Source organism: Mesocricetus auratus, unplaced genomic scaffold, assembly GCF_017639785.1.
Source record: "Mesocricetus auratus isolate SY011 unplaced genomic scaffold, BCM_Maur_2.0 Super-Scaffold_6730, whole genome shotgun sequence".
NCBI lineage: Eukaryota > Metazoa > Chordata > Mammalia > Rodentia > Cricetidae > Mesocricetus > Mesocricetus auratus.
Window position 1 is genome coordinate 2,645,985 of NW_024429184.1, and position 17,119 is coordinate 2,663,103.

At 48.4% G+C, this 17,119-nt stretch overlaps 1 protein-coding gene and 1 long non-coding RNA gene across 6 annotated transcripts in view; both read right to left on the reverse strand.

Moving 5' to 3' along the window:
- Palm2akap2 (PALM2 and AKAP2 fusion) overlaps window positions 1-17,119 on the reverse strand; it is a 454,171-nt gene that overhangs the window by 307,581 nt on the left and 129,471 nt on the right. For all 5 annotated transcript variants that reach the window (XM_013124459.3, XM_013124460.3, XM_013124458.3 and 2 more), the window contains exon 2: window positions 5,921-5,966. In XM_013124459.3, the coding sequence (XP_012979913.1) occupies window positions 5,921-5,966 (46 nt within the window). The remainder of the gene's footprint in view (window positions 1-5,920; window positions 5,967-17,119) is intronic.
- On the reverse strand, window positions 9,850-16,459 carry LOC121136776. The gene is made up of 2 exons (XR_005873917.1): window positions 15,858-16,459; window positions 9,850-10,765 (listed from the first exon to the last, which is right to left on the reverse strand). It is a non-coding gene; the product is annotated as an uncharacterized LOC121136776 (long non-coding RNA).

Consider the following 17,119-nt stretch of genomic DNA (forward strand, 5'->3'; position numbering starts at 1 on the left):
ACGGGGCTTTAAAGGCACAGTGCGGTGTCTCCTCTGTCTCTGGGCTAGGAGAAGACAGCAGGTAGATGCCCAAGATTCTTCATTCTCCGGCTCTTCGCCAACCGTCCACCAACGGCACACGTGTGTATGTGACAGCTCCCACAAGAATCCGTGTTTGGTTACTGGAAGGTATAACGCCTCTGGATGCCTGACTTCGGATGTTGGGGGTGTTGTCACGTGTAAATGATGGCCAGGACTTTCATGCAGTTTAGGCAGACTAACCTCAGCGGCATGGGTCATTCATAGGCTGGTAGCCTCCTGAGATCTTAGTGCCCCGTGCCCCCGCCCCAATTGAACTTAAACCCTAGGGACTTATCACTTGAAGGGAAGTAAAGGCATCAAGAGATGAATCTGGAAGCCATCAACATGCTGTGTGGGAAGACAGAAAGGGAGAAAAGGTGGTGTTGAGATGGGGAGAAGAGGGTGGAAGGAGAGGGAGAGAGGCAATTCAGAGAGAGAGAGAGAGAGAGAGAGATGCAGAGAGACAAACAGAGAGCATAGAAAGTGAGGGGAAGGGAAATGGGGGCGGGGGAGGGAAGGTAGTCAGAGATGACAGAGATTCAAAGAAAGGAGGGGCCAAGAGAGAGTGAGGAATGGAGGGATGGAATGAGAGAGAGAGAGAGAGAGAGAGAGAGAGAGAGAGAGAGAGAGACAGAGAGAGACAGAGAGAGCACTTGAGCAAGGTCTCAGAGGGTCCTGATCCGACAAAGGCATATCCAAGCCCATGTACCTCCAAGCTCACTACCCTCTCTCCCCAGCTCAGGAGAATCCAGGCTGGATGTGCATCAGGAGAGACTGCAGCTTCTCCAAACTCTCCCTCATCTCACTTTGGGCCTGGATGCTCACCTGTGCGGTGGAGACAGGGACACTGGACGTGACAGAGAGAATGTATGAAGACCATTTGTGGGAGCTGTGAGGTTCCGTGCACGTGCAAAGGAGGTTTTTATCATCCCACAGAGGGGGTTCCTAGCCCTGACAAGCCTCCACAAAGAGAAGTGCAGGTCGGATTAACATTCCATTTTCCATCACACACTGATATAGTCATGTTGAGGGCCTGTCTATGGGACTCCTGGGGCTTTTACCCAAGACAACCTCTACAACATTTACTCATTTTGACTCATGCCCAAGGAAAGCTATCTACCCCTTGGATATGGGAACATAACAACACCCTCCTCCCAAGTCAGTTTCCATTGAGACCCAGCAGATTCTTCCCCAAGAGAATGTTACTCACTGGGTTAGAGTTTATATTGGGATTTTTCCATGCTCAACCCAGGCTTGGAAGAGTCTCCGAAGGATATAGGTCTCCGGGTTTACTCAAGTTTTTCTAATGCTATGCATCCTGCTGCCCTTTCTGGGGCTCACGCTGAGGATGTAGACCACCTGCACAGTGTCCCCGTGAGGAAAGATGAGGTGCAGCAGTTGTCTCCCAGGACTGAAACCCTGACTTTGTCACTGTCCATTTAATGTTCTAACAGATTTCCGACTCGGCCATGTCTAAAATGGTGTAGGACAATAATGTCTACTTCATAAGCTTCTTGCTAGAGTTAAGTGAGGTAATGTCTGTTAACCGAATTTCCTGGGGCTCTGGAGAGATGGCTCAGCAGTTAAGAGTCCTTTCTGTTATTGCAGAGAACCCAGGTTCAGTTCCCAGCAGGACTCAATCACTTATAACTCCAGTTACAAGAGACCCGACTACCTCTGGACGCCTCAGACACCAGCAGCCACATGTTGCATATAAACTCACACATATGCACATAAATAAAAATAAATAAATCTATAAAAGCATTTCATGGCAGCTGGGATGATGGCTCAGTGGGTAAGATACTGGATGGAGCTCTGAGTTCAGATTCCCAGCATCCATAAAAAGTCCAAGCATGGAGGCACATGTCTACACTTCAGTGACAGGCAGATCTTGGGGGCTGACAGGCCAGTGTCGCATAACTGGAGAGCTCAAGGTTCAGTGAGAAACTCTGTCTCAGAAGACAAATAGAAGACAAGAAGAGACCCAACATATACCTCTGACCTCTACACACAATGGCAAAGGCTACTGCATCTGTAAACACACACACACACACTCAGACAGATAACACATACATGTACACACACACAGATAACACATCCATGGATACACACAGGTAACACATACATGTAACACACATACCACACAAGCACACAGATAACACATACATGTGCACACACACAGATAACACATCCATGGATACACACAGATAACACATACATGTAACACACATACCACACATGCACACAGATAACACATACATGTAACACACACCACACATGCATACAGATAACACATACATGTAACACACACACCACACATGCACACAGATAACACATACATGTAACACACACACCACACATGCACACAGATAACACATACATGTAACACACATACCACACATGCACACAGATAACACATACATGTAATACACACCACACATGCATACAGATAACACATACATGTAACACACACACCACACATGCACACAGATAACACACACATGTACACACACATACCACACATGCACACAGATAATACATACATGTGTACATACACACACACACCAGTCTGTCACCATGTTCTTACTGCCAGCTACTGAATTAACTTCTTCCTTTGGCCTTTCTCGTCCCCACACCAATTGTTCCAAAGAAACAGTAGCAAACAAAAATGAATAAACTCCTGTGGGGATTGAGAAGGTTAGTATCCATGTTATTTCATCCAACCTCCAAGCCTGTTCAAGTGACTGTTCTTAGTTCCCAGGAGTGTGGAATGCTCCACGCATCTTGAGGCTGGTTTCCATGTTCTACACTCGAGGTCGTGGGCACTGTCTCACTTGTAATTCACAATAATTGTTCACGCGCTCTCCCAACGCATCCTTGACTGTGAGCAACTTTGTGCTTAATTGAAGCCAGCGCTTTTAGCCCAAGGCCTTGCTGAATGTACAACATTTAATAAATGGTAATTATTGTATTATTTCTCCTCACTTACTCTGTTGCCAGAAGCATTTTGTTGCTTCTAAAGGTATGGTTGTGGGAGTTTCTCTAGAAGGAAAGGACCCAAGAAGGAGGAAAGACACTTGCCAAAGATGGAGTTACTCCTCTTTTGAAAGGATGCCAGAGCCTTCTTTTCTCATTGACTTATCAGATTCAGGCGAGGCACGGTAGCCACTTAGTAACTCATCCTGGGTGAGTCCCACCGACAATCGTGAAACAGGTATCCTGGATCACCAGATACCTGACCTTTCAAACCTTAAGCTTGAGGCAGGGAATGGAGGCACACACCTTTAATCCCAGCACCCAGGAGGCTCTGACAGGTGGATGTTTGTGAATGCAAGGTCAGTCTGGTCTAGGCCAGCCACGGCTACATAGTGAGGCACACACACTCCTTTTTAAATCAGTCGTGCCAGGGCAAGACTCTCGTGATGGTGGTTGTCAGCACTGGCAATACATAGGAGAGACACTCCACAGAAGCCTGGGGAATGAGCCCATGAATGACCCTCAGGTCCCAATCCCTGCTGTGGGGAAAGTGATCCTGGCTAGAACCTGACCCCGCCCCCCAGAGTTGAAAAGGAAATCAGAGCTGTCCCCTGCCCTCCCAGCAGCATAGACAACTCCTGAGGGCTCCCCTTGAACATCATTCCATGGCAACTGCGGGCCAAAAGTACCTCACCTCCCTAGTCTTCAAAGGTCACCCAAGAGATCAAGTCCTGGGCCCAATTTATAGAGGAGAAACTGAGGCTCAGACTCAAGATTGAGAAAGACCCAGGAACCTGAGTAGGTGAGTATGTGAAGGATCACTCTCTTCCCTTTTATCTCCAGAGGGACTTCAGGCAGGATAGGTTCTAGGGAAGTCCTGTAAGCATCTCAGAGCCCCCTGAGAATTCTGGGAAAGTGGCCGAGAAAGGCAAGGTTTGCTGATTCTGGAAAGTGTGGACCAAGCCAAAATGTGGCATAAAATTATCTACTGACTGTAGCCACAAAGTCCACCCTCACTGTCCCCCCCTCTCTCTCCACCAAACACACACACACACACACACACACACACACACAATGATAACACTTAGAGAAAAAATTTCCCAACACAGAATTTTTTCTGATGTTGAACCCCCCCTCCATTCCCAAAACTCAACAGTTCCTGGGTCCACTGGATGAACTAACTCTGTTCCACAACTGAACAGAAACGAGTGGGTATTTATCTCTCTATCTGCTCAAGGGAGCCCTGAGGGTACCCCTAGATCTTTATTGAAAAATCACCTTGGCCCATGGCTGAGATTACTCCAACCTACTTGGAAGGGAGTGGTCCTGGTGTTAGCTATCACTGGCACTGTGCTCAGTCCCTTCATGGAGTCAGCTGTCCCCCCAGGCATCCAGAGACACTGGCCACACAGAGGCAAGAAAATGTGGCAACTGTTGCAAACAACCAGCAGCAGCCCATGGGGCTGCCCAGTGTTGTCTGAAGCAGACACTTGTCAACAGTTGAAGCGGCCCCATTATCCAGTTACACAAAACAGCCACCGGCTCCATGGCACCATTTGTAGCAAACCAAGGCAGGCTGCCACATTGTCGCTGGCTTTAGAACCCACGAGCAACTTCATTAACCACCAAAATGCGCATGCCCTGCGTGGAAAGAGAAAAAAAGAACAGCCTCCCTATCCCTAGGTCCAAGGACCAACTTCAAAAGACAGCCTCAGAGGCCAAGCAGGGTGTTTAACCACCGCCCATGCACAGCTTTCTCCTTCAGATCAGAATAGTTTGAGAAAGGGCGTGGGGGGGGGGGAGAGGCTACTGAACCTACATCAGGCCTGCATGTGTTTTCCCAATGAAGACTCCATCCAAAGGCGTTTGGAAACACGTTTCTACATATGTTGCTTCCAAAAACATTACACAGTATTTCTCCAACCAATTTATATGTTTCCAGGGAACTCCTGGAGCACAGAGCGCTGGGTGGGGGTACTTAGGCAGAGGAATGTCTGGAGATTCTTTTATGCCAGCATTCTAGCAGACCTCCTTTAATTTGCTATTATTTCATATAGCGCCAGTAACCATTCCCTCATCTGCAAAGGAAATATGTAATCCAGCTGTGGTGGCTCCAGTGAAAACCACATCTGCGGAACGCTGGCAGAACTGGCGAGGCCTCTCCCGGCGTCTAGGCAGTGCCAGACAGCTCTTGTCTGAGCCCGAGATACACACGGCATGGTGCTCTCAAACGGCAGAACTTTGCACAAACCCGATGCTCCTTTGTATGCTGAACCAGCAGTCTTCAGATGATCCACACCCACGAGAAAGAGACTCTCCTGAAATATTGCTCCCAAGACCCAGCTGAAAGAAGCCCCTGCCCTCTCTAGGGTGGTGCCCTGTGCCAGAGCCCTTGCTCACGTCAAATGGGGAGGAAAACCAGCGCTCCTGGTTTCTGGGGGAGGGTTATACCACGCAGTTAGCTGGCTGGATAGCCGGCAAGGCAGAGGAAGACAGCCAACGTGGGGGGTCACCATGCTCTCCCTTCTCCGGAGTTGGAAGCCCAACCTACTTCTGGGCACTGGGTGACAACATTTCAAGGAGTCCCTTGCAACACACACACATGCACTCCCCTGCCTGTTTAGTCTATCCCTGAAGCGCCCGTGGCAATCATCTTATTTCTAAGCCAATTTTCCGTGTTCAAATCTTCCCAGTCCCAAGTGCGCCCCAGGGGTTTAGCCTACAGATATATAAAGGCAAAAGGCAGAGTCGCCAAGCCTGGACAGACTTTCACCCTAGCATGGGGCCTGTGGCTACCAGGCTGGTATGTTGCTGGCCCTGAGCCCACTGGTCTCCGTCCACCCCAGACAATAGAGCAAGAAAATGAAATGAAAAGTGGACTTACTGCTATGGCTTGCAGCCTCTCCTTGTGCAATTCCGCTTCTGCCATCCTGGAGAAGGGCACACGGGCAGGGGAAGAAGAAAGAAAAACAAAACACACGCTGTAGTCACTCAAGAAGATGGAAGGGCACTCGTGGGGGTCTCAACGACCCCGGGGACAGCTGAGGGGCGTGTGGGGTCCACTCCGGGGGGGGGGGGGGGGGCGGCGGGCAAAGCTGTGCGCAAGGCTGGCTCAGAGCTCAGCCTCGGTCTCCGCCGGCGCAGTCGCCTGGCTGCGCCCCAGTGCCGCTGCGAACTGCAAGAGCCCAGGTCTCTACCCCGCTGCCACCACCGGCCGCGGGGACGTGGGCCGCCGGCAGCCTCCGGGAGAGCGCGTTCGGCCGAGCTAGGTCCCCGCCCTGACGTCTCTGCGCCTCGCTCCGCCCCTGGGGTGTGGGGGACTCGTGGCCGCCGCTGTCGCTTGCGAGTGGGGCACCTGGAGCGCCAGTGATAAGCGAGCTGGGGGGGCTGGGGGCGCACAGCTGGTGCGCCCCGGTGGCCAAGTGCAGAGCACTCCAGACAAGACCGGGCGGCGGCGCCTCCCCTCTGAGCAGAGATGCCAGCAGAAGGGGCCTTTGGCAGAATGCGGGGCCCCAGCACGTGTCCTTACATGCCCACTGCGGCCACCCAGTATCCCCAGCGCCTTCTAGCTGGCTCCAGATGCTTGGGCTCCACGTGGGGACGTTTCCAACAGATAAATGATGTCTTGTGTTTCAAACGGCAGAGCCCTCAAGGGCAGGGTTCATCACCAGATAGGCCACTTTTCTAGTGACTCACCCAGTTGTAGATGGCTCAGAGTTTGAAGCCTGGACGACAACTAAGTCACTCTGAGCCTCAGTCTCCTTCTCTGAGGAAAAAAAAAAGTGAAGGATCGCAAGTAACCTCACGGAGACATCCTTAAAAATGAGTGATAGGGACCGGAGGAGATGTTTCAGTGGGTAAAGCACTTAAGGGCGAGGACCACGTGCAAGTCACGTGGTCACGGGCGTACCCACACCATAAGGGCCGCCTCAGAGCAGCAGCGTAGGCACTGAACACCAGCTTCTCAGATGATAGGGAGGTGGTGGCCTGTCCGATATACAAGCTCTGATACCAAGCATGCTAAGAAGAAACGGCTCCCTTTTCCATTCAGCACACTATGTGTTTTAAAAGATACCAAGAAGTAATGACTGGTGATAGCGGCTAGGGATATAGCTCAATCGTAGAGCACTGTACTGAGCTAGTCCTGGGTTGGATTCTTGGGGATGAGGGGTAGGGAATGATGTCGCCAAAGGTGAATGTACTTAGAGTCACCAAAATGTCTATTTAAAAATGGTTAGAACCGCAGACTTGTATACTGTGTATACCTAACACCGATTAATTTTCACAAAAAAGGGGGGGGGGTTGGAAGGAGAGACCAGGAAGGAAAAGAGCTGGGACGACTCGTTGGAAGCCATCATTTGTGAAGATCTGAACTTCAGGGCTGAATAGCTAGGGTTGGGCCACAATGCTCAGTGCAGTCTCCTTCCTTACTAGTCACAGCTAACCCGGGAGCTGAGAGGAGCCAAGACGGGAGGGGGGGAGTCAGACCAGGGCACATATCAGGGAGAAGATCAGGAGAGCAGAAGGAAGAATCAGGAGACTTAACACCAAAAGCCCCAAGGGGAGGACAACACGGTGCTTCTGTGAGGTCCAGGAGGAAGCCGGCTAAGGAGAAGCTGTGGGCTTCAGGAGTAAGGACTGTGGGTGATGCAGGAGAGCAGTTACACTCAGCAGGGCAAGCCAGGGGTTGCTCAGGAGGGGGGACAAGAAACACGAAAGCTGGAAAACATTCCGAGTACAAGTACGTTTTCCAGGTCTTAGGCAGTGTGGAGGGAACAGGAAGGGAGTCAAGGGAGAGAAGGTTTTTTTGTTTGTTTGTTTTGTTTTTTGTTTTAGTTCAAGAAGGGCTTGGATATTTGGGGGATCAAAGGGAGTATTAGACTTGAGGGATGATAGAGCAAAGGAGAAGGAAGACACATTAGGCGGGGTGGTCTCAGGTTGGACCAGAAGGGGCATCTTCGTTAGCAACCTTCACCAGTCCCCCTGCTTCGAAAGAAGGAAGAATGCATCCTTCTTTCCAAGGGGGGAAATGGGGAAAGACAGGAAGAAATTTTGAGTTAGAATCTCAGTAGAGAAGTTGGGGAAGTTCACCTTCGTTGGCCTGGCTTACCCCGCAGAAGGGAAGCGGTTGAGACTCATGGGGTTGGAGGGAAAACTTGATTTATAAAGGGGAGCACTAAAACGTGGATCCTGGGACTGGATGGCTCAGTGGTTAGGAGCACTGGTAGTTTTTCCCAGGGGGTGCAGGTCCAATTCCCAGCACCCACATGGCAGTTCGCGAGTGTCCCTGAAGCCAGTCCCAGGGAGTTTGATGCCCTCTCCTGGCCTCCATGAGTACTGCACACATGTGGTGCCCAGACATATATGCAAACAAATACGAATAACTTTAAAAAAATGAATCCTAGGCAGACATCTGCGTTAGAATTTTATGAACACATGCACAGAATTAAATTTCTATATGGTAAATGGGAATTACAAATAGACTTAGAACCATATTATTAATGGAATTCACAGGACCAAAGACTTAATTGTGTATACTTCCTTGGTGGTTTTTAAGCACCTGAGACCGACCCACTAAGCCATGATTATGCTTGCCCAGCACTAAGGACTGCCAAAGCAGGTCTGGCAGAAAGTCAAAGGAGAGAGGAAATTTAGGGTACCAGATACTGGGCTTAACCCAGTTAGGAAGTGTAGGAGACACAGATTATTTTTAGCTGACCAACTAGTGAACCCTTTCCCATCTTTGGGGGCTCCCCACATTTAAACCATATGAGAAGCAGAGCCATATACCATCACAGAAGTGGGTAATTGCCAGACACCTGCTTCCCCAGATCTCCCGGAAGCTATGCATGGCTTGCAATCTGGGCTTAGCCAAACACGTGCACCTGCCAAGAAGTTTGAAGACAACATTTTTGAAAACTTTTTTTTTCCAGGCTGGTAGCTCATCTTAGGTCTTGCCTGTGAGTCAAGCCCCTTCTATAAATTCCCTAGCTATTCTTCAGGCCGCCCAAAGCAATGCAAGTGCCTTCCTCCCCCCCCTTGTCAACCAGAATTCATTTCAGTTGCTTGTAACGGAGAACCCCTCGTGAAACAGGAGGACATAGGAAATGGGTGGCTGAGGTTTGGCCAAGAAGAAGCAGACGGAGACTATTTTCTCTTCCAACACTGTTCCCTCTTAATCTAAATTCCAGTATTTGGAAACCATTGGACCCATCATAAACACAGACATTTATAATCCAAATTGTGTCTATTTTTTTTTTAAAGACAGGGTCTCATGTGATTCAGTCTAGCCCCAAACTCACTATGTAGCTATGGACGGCCAGCCTTGAATTACTAATCCTTCTGCTTCTCTGTCTCTGTCTCTGTCTCTGTCTCTGTCTCTCTGTCTCTGTCTCTGTCTCTCTGTCTCTGTCTCTCTTTGCTGCTGCTGCTGCTGCTGGGATTGCAGGCATAGACCACTGTGCCTGGTTCCACCATGCCTGGTTAATGGGTTGTTAGGGATCCAACACTCCGCCAATTAAATTGCAACCCAAATATACATTTACTTTGTAGCTATTCAATCCGAGACATTAAGTGATGGCCTGATATTACGAAGGTTTGACAGTCCACTGCCACAGCTAAATTGGCTACTGTTTTCTTTCCAAACATTTGAAAGTTAGTACGCTACCTTACAGTGGTGCAGAATCTGTGTCACAAATCACTGGCCCTCACTAGGACATTAAGCTGTGCTGCATAAGTACCATGCAGGGGATGGGATGATCTCTTTGATAGATTAGGCATGGTAAAGCACCACACAGACCGAATGCAAAATGGTTGATATGCAAAACAAATGTTTTGATGATAGAAATTTCAGGAATCTATTTTAGGACAGTAGTCTTTTGGGAACTGCAAATGAGCACAGACCATTTTTCCCTGCGGGGAGACAGGAGCTCGATAAGCCAAGAGAGGAATGACTCTCTCTAAAGCCCATCCTTTAAGGAAAGTCAAAGTCTTGTTGAGGAGTAGCTAAGAGTGTTAAATGAATTTGCAACCAGAAGCTTTCCTTACACAAAGTGATGCAGAAGGCGTGCCACTAGTTCCCAAAACATTTGTCTTGGCTGTCTCTCTTTTGCACGAGATCATTTGAGACCATATGGTCATTTAAAGCATATGCGATAAGTAGGGTCTAGAGGGAGAAACAGGGCAAGAAAGTAGAAGGGAGACTGTCAGGGATGTGGGAGGGGAAGAGTGGACGAGGACAGAGAGGTTATAGGGCGTGCGTGATGAAGGCATGTTACATAAATGCACAGGAATGTCATTATTACGCATCTTCGCATAATTAGTATATATATATATTATAAAGTATACGATTGTTACGCAGAATCCAAAGGAGAAAAACAATGCTTGGTGTCATCCCCTTGGCTCCCGTGGCTATCAGCACTTCGGGAAAGTTGATGGGCCTTCAAGGAGATGCTGTTTTTCTCTGTGGATAAAAATGATGGAAACACACAGGGAGTCCCCGTGGAGCAAGAAGACAGAGAAAGGTTAAGGTGCAGAGTGCCAGAGTGAGGCAAAGTAGGCCATAGCTATTTAAGTACAACCAGAGACCAAGGTCTCTGTGTAGCAGACTTGGTGGGAAATTCGGCTCGGCATGAACACTGGTATCCAGTAGGGTGGCTTCCTTTTCTCCTGGTTGGCTTTGACAACGGCGCTTTCACTTGACTGATGTGAGTCGCTGGAGAGAACGGGGCTGTGCAAAGACAGTGGACAGGAATGAGTGTTGGATGTTTAAGAATCATCCCACACATACCTCACTACAATGTGTTTGGGAACAATACTGTGCTATTTATAAGTTGGCTCAGAATAGCCTTGTTTATTTGCTGTTGTTTTTGTTTGTTTGTTTGTTTGTTTTTTTAAAGACAGGGTTTCTCTGTATTGCTTTGGAGGCTGTCCTGGAACTCGCTCTGTAGATCCGCCTGCCTCTGCCTCCCGAGTGCTGGGATTAGAGGCATGCGCCACCAACCCCCGGCCAGAATAGTCTTTTTAATAAAAGCTTTGAAAAGTGGAACTGGGAAGTGGGAGGTAGGCATGGCATAGAATAGACAGGAGTTGGAAAGACCAGCTGGAGTCTGGGGTGCCTCCTAAGGATGCTGTGAGTATAACAGATGCCGAGGGCTTACATGAGCCACAGTGTATACTGCGGATGGGTAGGTCTTAAGGATTCAGGCCAATCACTGCAGTATCCGGAGTTCCCCAGACCAGACTGATGCATTATTTTGATGCATCTTTTTCTTTAAATAAAAAGAGGTGACCTAGCAATATTTTTACTTCATTTTATGTATGAGTTTTGGTATGCGTGCCTGCATTGCGCCACCTTGATGCAGTATCTTCAGAGGCTAGAAAACAACACCAGAGTCCTTGAACCGAATGCTTTTGAGCCATCATGTGGATGTTGAGAACCAGACTCAGGTCCCCTGGAAGAGCTGGAAGTGCCCTTAACCAATAAACCCTTTCTAGCCCCAGAAGTTTCATTACTGGATTCCCCTTCTGATAACTAATATATTCATACACTCATCTTTGGGAGTGAGTTAAAAGTCTAAATAAGAAGATACTCTAAATTTTTTTTCTACCCCTACCTCCTGAGTGGGGTAAAGGTGTGTGCCATCATCTCTGGGTTCCCACAGAGCTGGTGACTGAATGCAGGGCTTCATGTATGCCAGGAGAGCATCCTACCAACTGAGCTACACGCCCCCAGCCCCAGAAGAGAATTCTTAAGTGGTGATAGACTAGGACCCAGGAGAAGATGGGCTAACGATTGCTGAGTATCTGGGGAAAGAGCCCATGCCTACATATCGAAAGTGCTCATCTGTAGAGCTGATCTCAGGGTTAGGGTTGAATTAGTTACAAACTAGAAAGATCTCTGGGAAGGTCAGATCTACCCTAGCCTGGTGATGTGATGCCACTAGACACAGTTGGGTCACTGGCTACACAGAGCGCTTAGAGAGCCAGTCCAGTTTGTCCTAGCACAATGACCATGATGTGCCCTGTCAGCATGGAATCCCTTTTGGTCGTGCGGTTATCAACACTTTCATTATTATCCATGAGTCCATAATGCCCTGTGCATTCTACAAGTCAGCACTGCTGACCAGAAGGGAGATTTCCTACAGGCTTGGCATCGGGCAGATGATGGCCACCACTGCAATCCTGTCCAACCTGATGGCTGGGGGACAAGAGTCAAACTGGAAACCGCCTAGCCTCTGAGCCCACCACCAACAGAGACCATCTCCTTCTTGTGTCCGTTTCATTCAGAGGAGTCAACCAGACAGTCTCAAAAGTCACACCTTGCTGGTGCACAGCCCTCCCTGGACTTACTGCTTTTCCCCAGAGCGGCCTGGAATAGAAAGACACATGAGACAGAGGCTCAAATCCAGACGCCCCCCCCCAACTCTGCCACTGAATGTGACTGCATACAAGCCACCTGGGGGTTCTAGGCTGAGCTCTCCTGTCTGCACATCAAGGCTAGGTTTCCTGTTTGCCAACTGTGTATAGGATAGCCAGCTGCCTACCTGCTTCTTGCTAGAACTGTAGAAGGGACCAGAGTGTAAGTTAAGTCTCCATCGTCAGCACCATAGCTAGCTTTCTATGTGGTGACAAAGTTCTGTGAACAAAAGGAACTTGGGAGGGGGGGGAACAAAGGGGTTTCTGTCATTGCATACTCCTGGGTCATGGGCCAATCTGGAGGCAACTCAGGACAGGACTGGAGGCAGGAACTGAAGTAGACGTCGTGGATGAATGCTGGCTACTGGTTGGCTCCCACGGCTTGTTCATCTTGCTTTCTTATGCTACCTGGGACCATCCATCCATGAATGGAATTGCCCCCAGCAGGCTGGACCCTCCCATATCAGTCATCACCCCAAAAAGCACCCATAGACTGGCTTATAGGCAATCTGATAGAGATTGTGTTTTTTCTTCAACTGAAGTTCCCTTTCCCAGATGACTCTAGCTTGTGTCAATTTGACAAAAACAAAACAAAACTAACCAGTACAGTTAGTGACGACATGGGCATATGGTGACTACTGGAGATATGTTTTTGCAATTGCCTAGACTCAACACAGTAGGATAAAAGCCGATGCCTTTACATAAGACGTAAAAAAAAAAAAGGTGCTTTAAGTTGTAGATGGGTCTCTGAGAGAACCGAACCAGTGAAGGGAAATTACCGTGGGTATCTGGGGCTTTCTCTGACTCCCAGATGACCCCCAAGTCATGAGTAACTGAAGACAAACAGCCCACATCTCAGCCTCCACATTGAGTTAGCTGACAGAGATGCAGAAAAGGCTGTAGTGGCCTGAGGATGCAATAAGAGAAACAGAGAAAGGCAGCAGGGAAGGAAACAGAAAATCTTGGATCTGCTTGGGGACCGTTGTGTGTGTGCCAAGCCTATATTTGAACGCTACTTGGCATGCATCTGCTTCCACGTGTTCTCCTTTCTGCATTCATTCAAGGGCTAAATTTATCCCACTAGAGGGGAAGGCATGCTTGAGGAGGTGGGGAGAAAAAGTTGTAGACACAAAGGCGGCTGCCTGTTGGGAAGCCAAAAGCACCAGGGAGCTCCCTGCAGAAAGACCGGGAGCCAGTACTGCAAGGAAACCTACCCAAGACCCTGAGCGCAGGTCCTGAGCCGACCTAACGATGGAAGGCATCCACGCCTTTCCCTTCTAGGAAGGGTGTACGCAGGAGAGCCGGACTTCAGATCTCGTGCTTTGGAGAAAGTAATCCCGGGACTCTCAAGAGTTCACAAGTCCGACCCAGCCCTTCAGGAAATGGGGATTCTGTGGCTCTCCAGACTGCTCCTGGGACAGCAGTATCCGTCCCCAAGGTTCTGATGAACCCATCTTACTATCTGTTGCATGACTGCTGCAGCTGTTTGAGGAGCGGCTTGCTAAGGGCAGGGGTGGGGGGTCACAGAAGAAGGATGCTGCATTCCACCATCTGGGTGGGGTTGAGTGCTGTGCAGACATCACGGGGTAGAAGATGGCTGGCCCTTGATGAAACTGGAGAGCCCATGTTGCTGCTTAGTGTTTTCTCTTCCTTATACTCACTTCTCCACCTTGCTTTCTAATTCCTTACCTCTCGCTCGCCCCAAAGCCAGCTCCTATTATAACGTCTTTGCAAATGGACAAGCCATTGCACCAGGTAGCTTTTCCTATGCCCACGGTTCTTTGATGGGGTCAGCCTTTCCCACGGAACAGGCAGTGACTTTCTGTCTGAACTCTGCCTCCATATTTTGTGAAATGTCTTTCTCCTTGTTAAGATAGGCGAGGGAAGGTTCCCCCCAAGCCTCTGGGATGGCTCCCTCTGTTTTGGCCTCAGCTAAGTCACCAAAGCGTCTTGCCGGAGTTTCCCCCCCATATTTGGTATCCTGTACCCTCTTCTCCTCCCCAGAGAACTCGACACCTTCTTCATCTGTTTGTACCACTCCAAATTTGGTGCTTTCTCATACCATGAGCTATGCCTGGAATGCAGCCTCCCCCTCCCTCTTGTAACGTTCCAAGTCTCCTCTTGTTAACTTCACAGAGTTCCTGAAATCCCACCCACTCAGGGTAATGCCTGTCTGTCTGTCTGTCCCTTAGGGAAGAAGCGGTTATCCCGCCTAATCCCTAACATAATATGCACACTGGCAAATTGATGGCTCCATTTGTCACTCTTTCTAGATTCTAAAACATCATAGTCACAGCCTTGGTCTTGTTCCACAATCCACCACCATGACGGTTGTTTGTAAGTAAGGAAAGCCATCTAAGCTAAGAGGAGCCATGGGTTAGACAAACATGGCTGAGAGAGAGAGAGAGAGAGAGAGAGAGAGAGAGAGAGAGAGAGAGAGAGAGAGAGAGAGTTGTCATAGTGGACAGGCTTGCACTGTATACTGTATATGGAGATCAGACAACGGCTTCATGGATCTGGTCCTTTCCTCCCTCCTTACCTGGATCCCAGGACTGAACTCAGATTTTAAACCCTTGTGTGACCCAGAGTCAGGCGTTGTACCTACTAAGCCATTTCACCAATCTCCCCCCCCCTCCCCGTGTGTGTGTGTGTGTGTGTGTGTGTGTGTGTGTGTGTGTTTCTTTATCTATCTATCTGTCTGCCTGTCTATCTGTTTTTTTACTTGCACCCAAAGGTGTGCCTCTAAGCTTTAAAGCTGCAACAAGTAGGACTGGAATCCCATTGAGACTGTTAGAGAATGGCAAGCTCATTTTCCACAACAAATGTCTATGCAGGCACTATTTCTAGAGTTCCAGGAACTCTCTGAGTCCTTCCAAGGACGTTACTAGAAGACCGATGGTTTCTAGTTTAATGAGCTAACTGACAAACAAACAAACCCCAAAATCTCAGCTGCAGAACTTAAAATATCAGAGTACAAGGGCAGTGGCGTTATTGCTAAGAACCTGGTCGCTCACCTCAGTCACTCACGCTAGCACATCAGGACACTGAGAAACCCCTGCTCAGCGCTACAGCCCAGATTCAGCTGGTGGCTGCCAGGCTGGCTGCCCATTGTCTGTGCTCTAAGAGCCGTGGCCCTTGCTCCCACTAGCAGCCAGTGGCAGAGAGAAACAAGACAGGAAAAATAAGAGGAAGAAGAAGAAGAAGAAGAAGAAGAAGAAGAAGAAGAAGAAGAAGAAGAAGAAGAAGAAGAAGAAGAAGAAGAAGAAGAAGAAGAAGAAGCCAGCAAATCGCCTCACTCGGAAGGTTCCTCCATTGACTTCCTCCCAAGCAAAGCGTCAGTCACTTACTGTCCACCCAGCCTTGGGCCGGCCCTCCAGGCAGGGAACACTTCTATATACTCTTACCTCTCCCAAGGTTAGCTTGGAACTGTTTTCTGGTCTAGGTGGAAACAAGCGCAAAATAAAAAGAGCACATTTAAGTAAAACCCAGGGCAGCCTTGACACGGTAATCGTATGGTTTCTCCATATCTCTCTCAGCCAGCGTCTGGTTCTTCAACTCCTGAAATCCTCCTTTCCAAAGGCTTACGCAGCCTTCTCTCCCAACTGCTATTGGGTGAAGTCATTTGACTTCCAGCTGGCAACTTCCAGCCAAAATCCAAAGCTTGATTCGAAACCATTGGGCCTCTGCTTCCAAGGAAAACAGTCTGTCGCTGAATTGAAGGCGCTGTTAGCTTGGTTCAAGCCAAAACAAATGCTGAGGGCTTTTCATTAATAAGGGGACAGCAGCCTTCCAAGGTGATAACCTAATGAGGCAACCTCGAGATTTCACACTTGCCCTCAGAGCAAAGAAAACCCAACACTTGATAATCTCATTGTTTATATAACAATGTAGCAGCCATAGCCTACAAAAGTCAGTTATTTGATAAGCATATGACCAGAGTGAGCTGGGCAAAGATGAGTGTTTACCCTTTTGCTTTAATGAGAGTCAAACTCCGGCTTTTATGAGTTGTAATAAGACATAGACAAACTGACTCAAATAAAAATCTTAGTTTGCAAATATTTTTCTAAATGAAGCAAGCCCTTAAAGACTGAATGAAATATTTTGCATTGAAATAAAATTTTTTTTAAAGTTTTATGTGCACATGGTACCACCATGTCCCTGAACCCACTCTAAGTGCTCGGCACATGTTAGCTAATGTAACCTCCATAACGTCCCTGGGAAGACAACACTGCTCTTGTCCCCTTGCCTGGCTTCTAAGTGGCACTGGCTATCAGACTGGATGGTGAGCTTGCTGACTAAATGATGGGAGCATCCAGCTTCCTTCCTTTTGAAATACGTCATCATTTCTTAGGACTAAGATCTCAGATAAGACTCAACTGAGTCAACTTATTCCTTCATTTCCTTCTGTCCTCCTCTTATCTTGGCATACATACTGGGTCTGTACTTCATATTTGCTGGTAATTAGTGGCCTTGGGTTTTTTTGTTTTGTCTATTTTTTATTTTATTTTTTAATTTTTTTTTTTTTTTTGCACTTACAGACAAGGAAAGAGGACAGTGGCCCAAAGCAGAGAGATTTCACTATGCCTTCAGAGATCTTTCTGAAGATAACTCTGCCTGGGAAACGGAGAGTGTAGCATGGCTGCTGGTTTAGGTGTGGGAGGAGGTA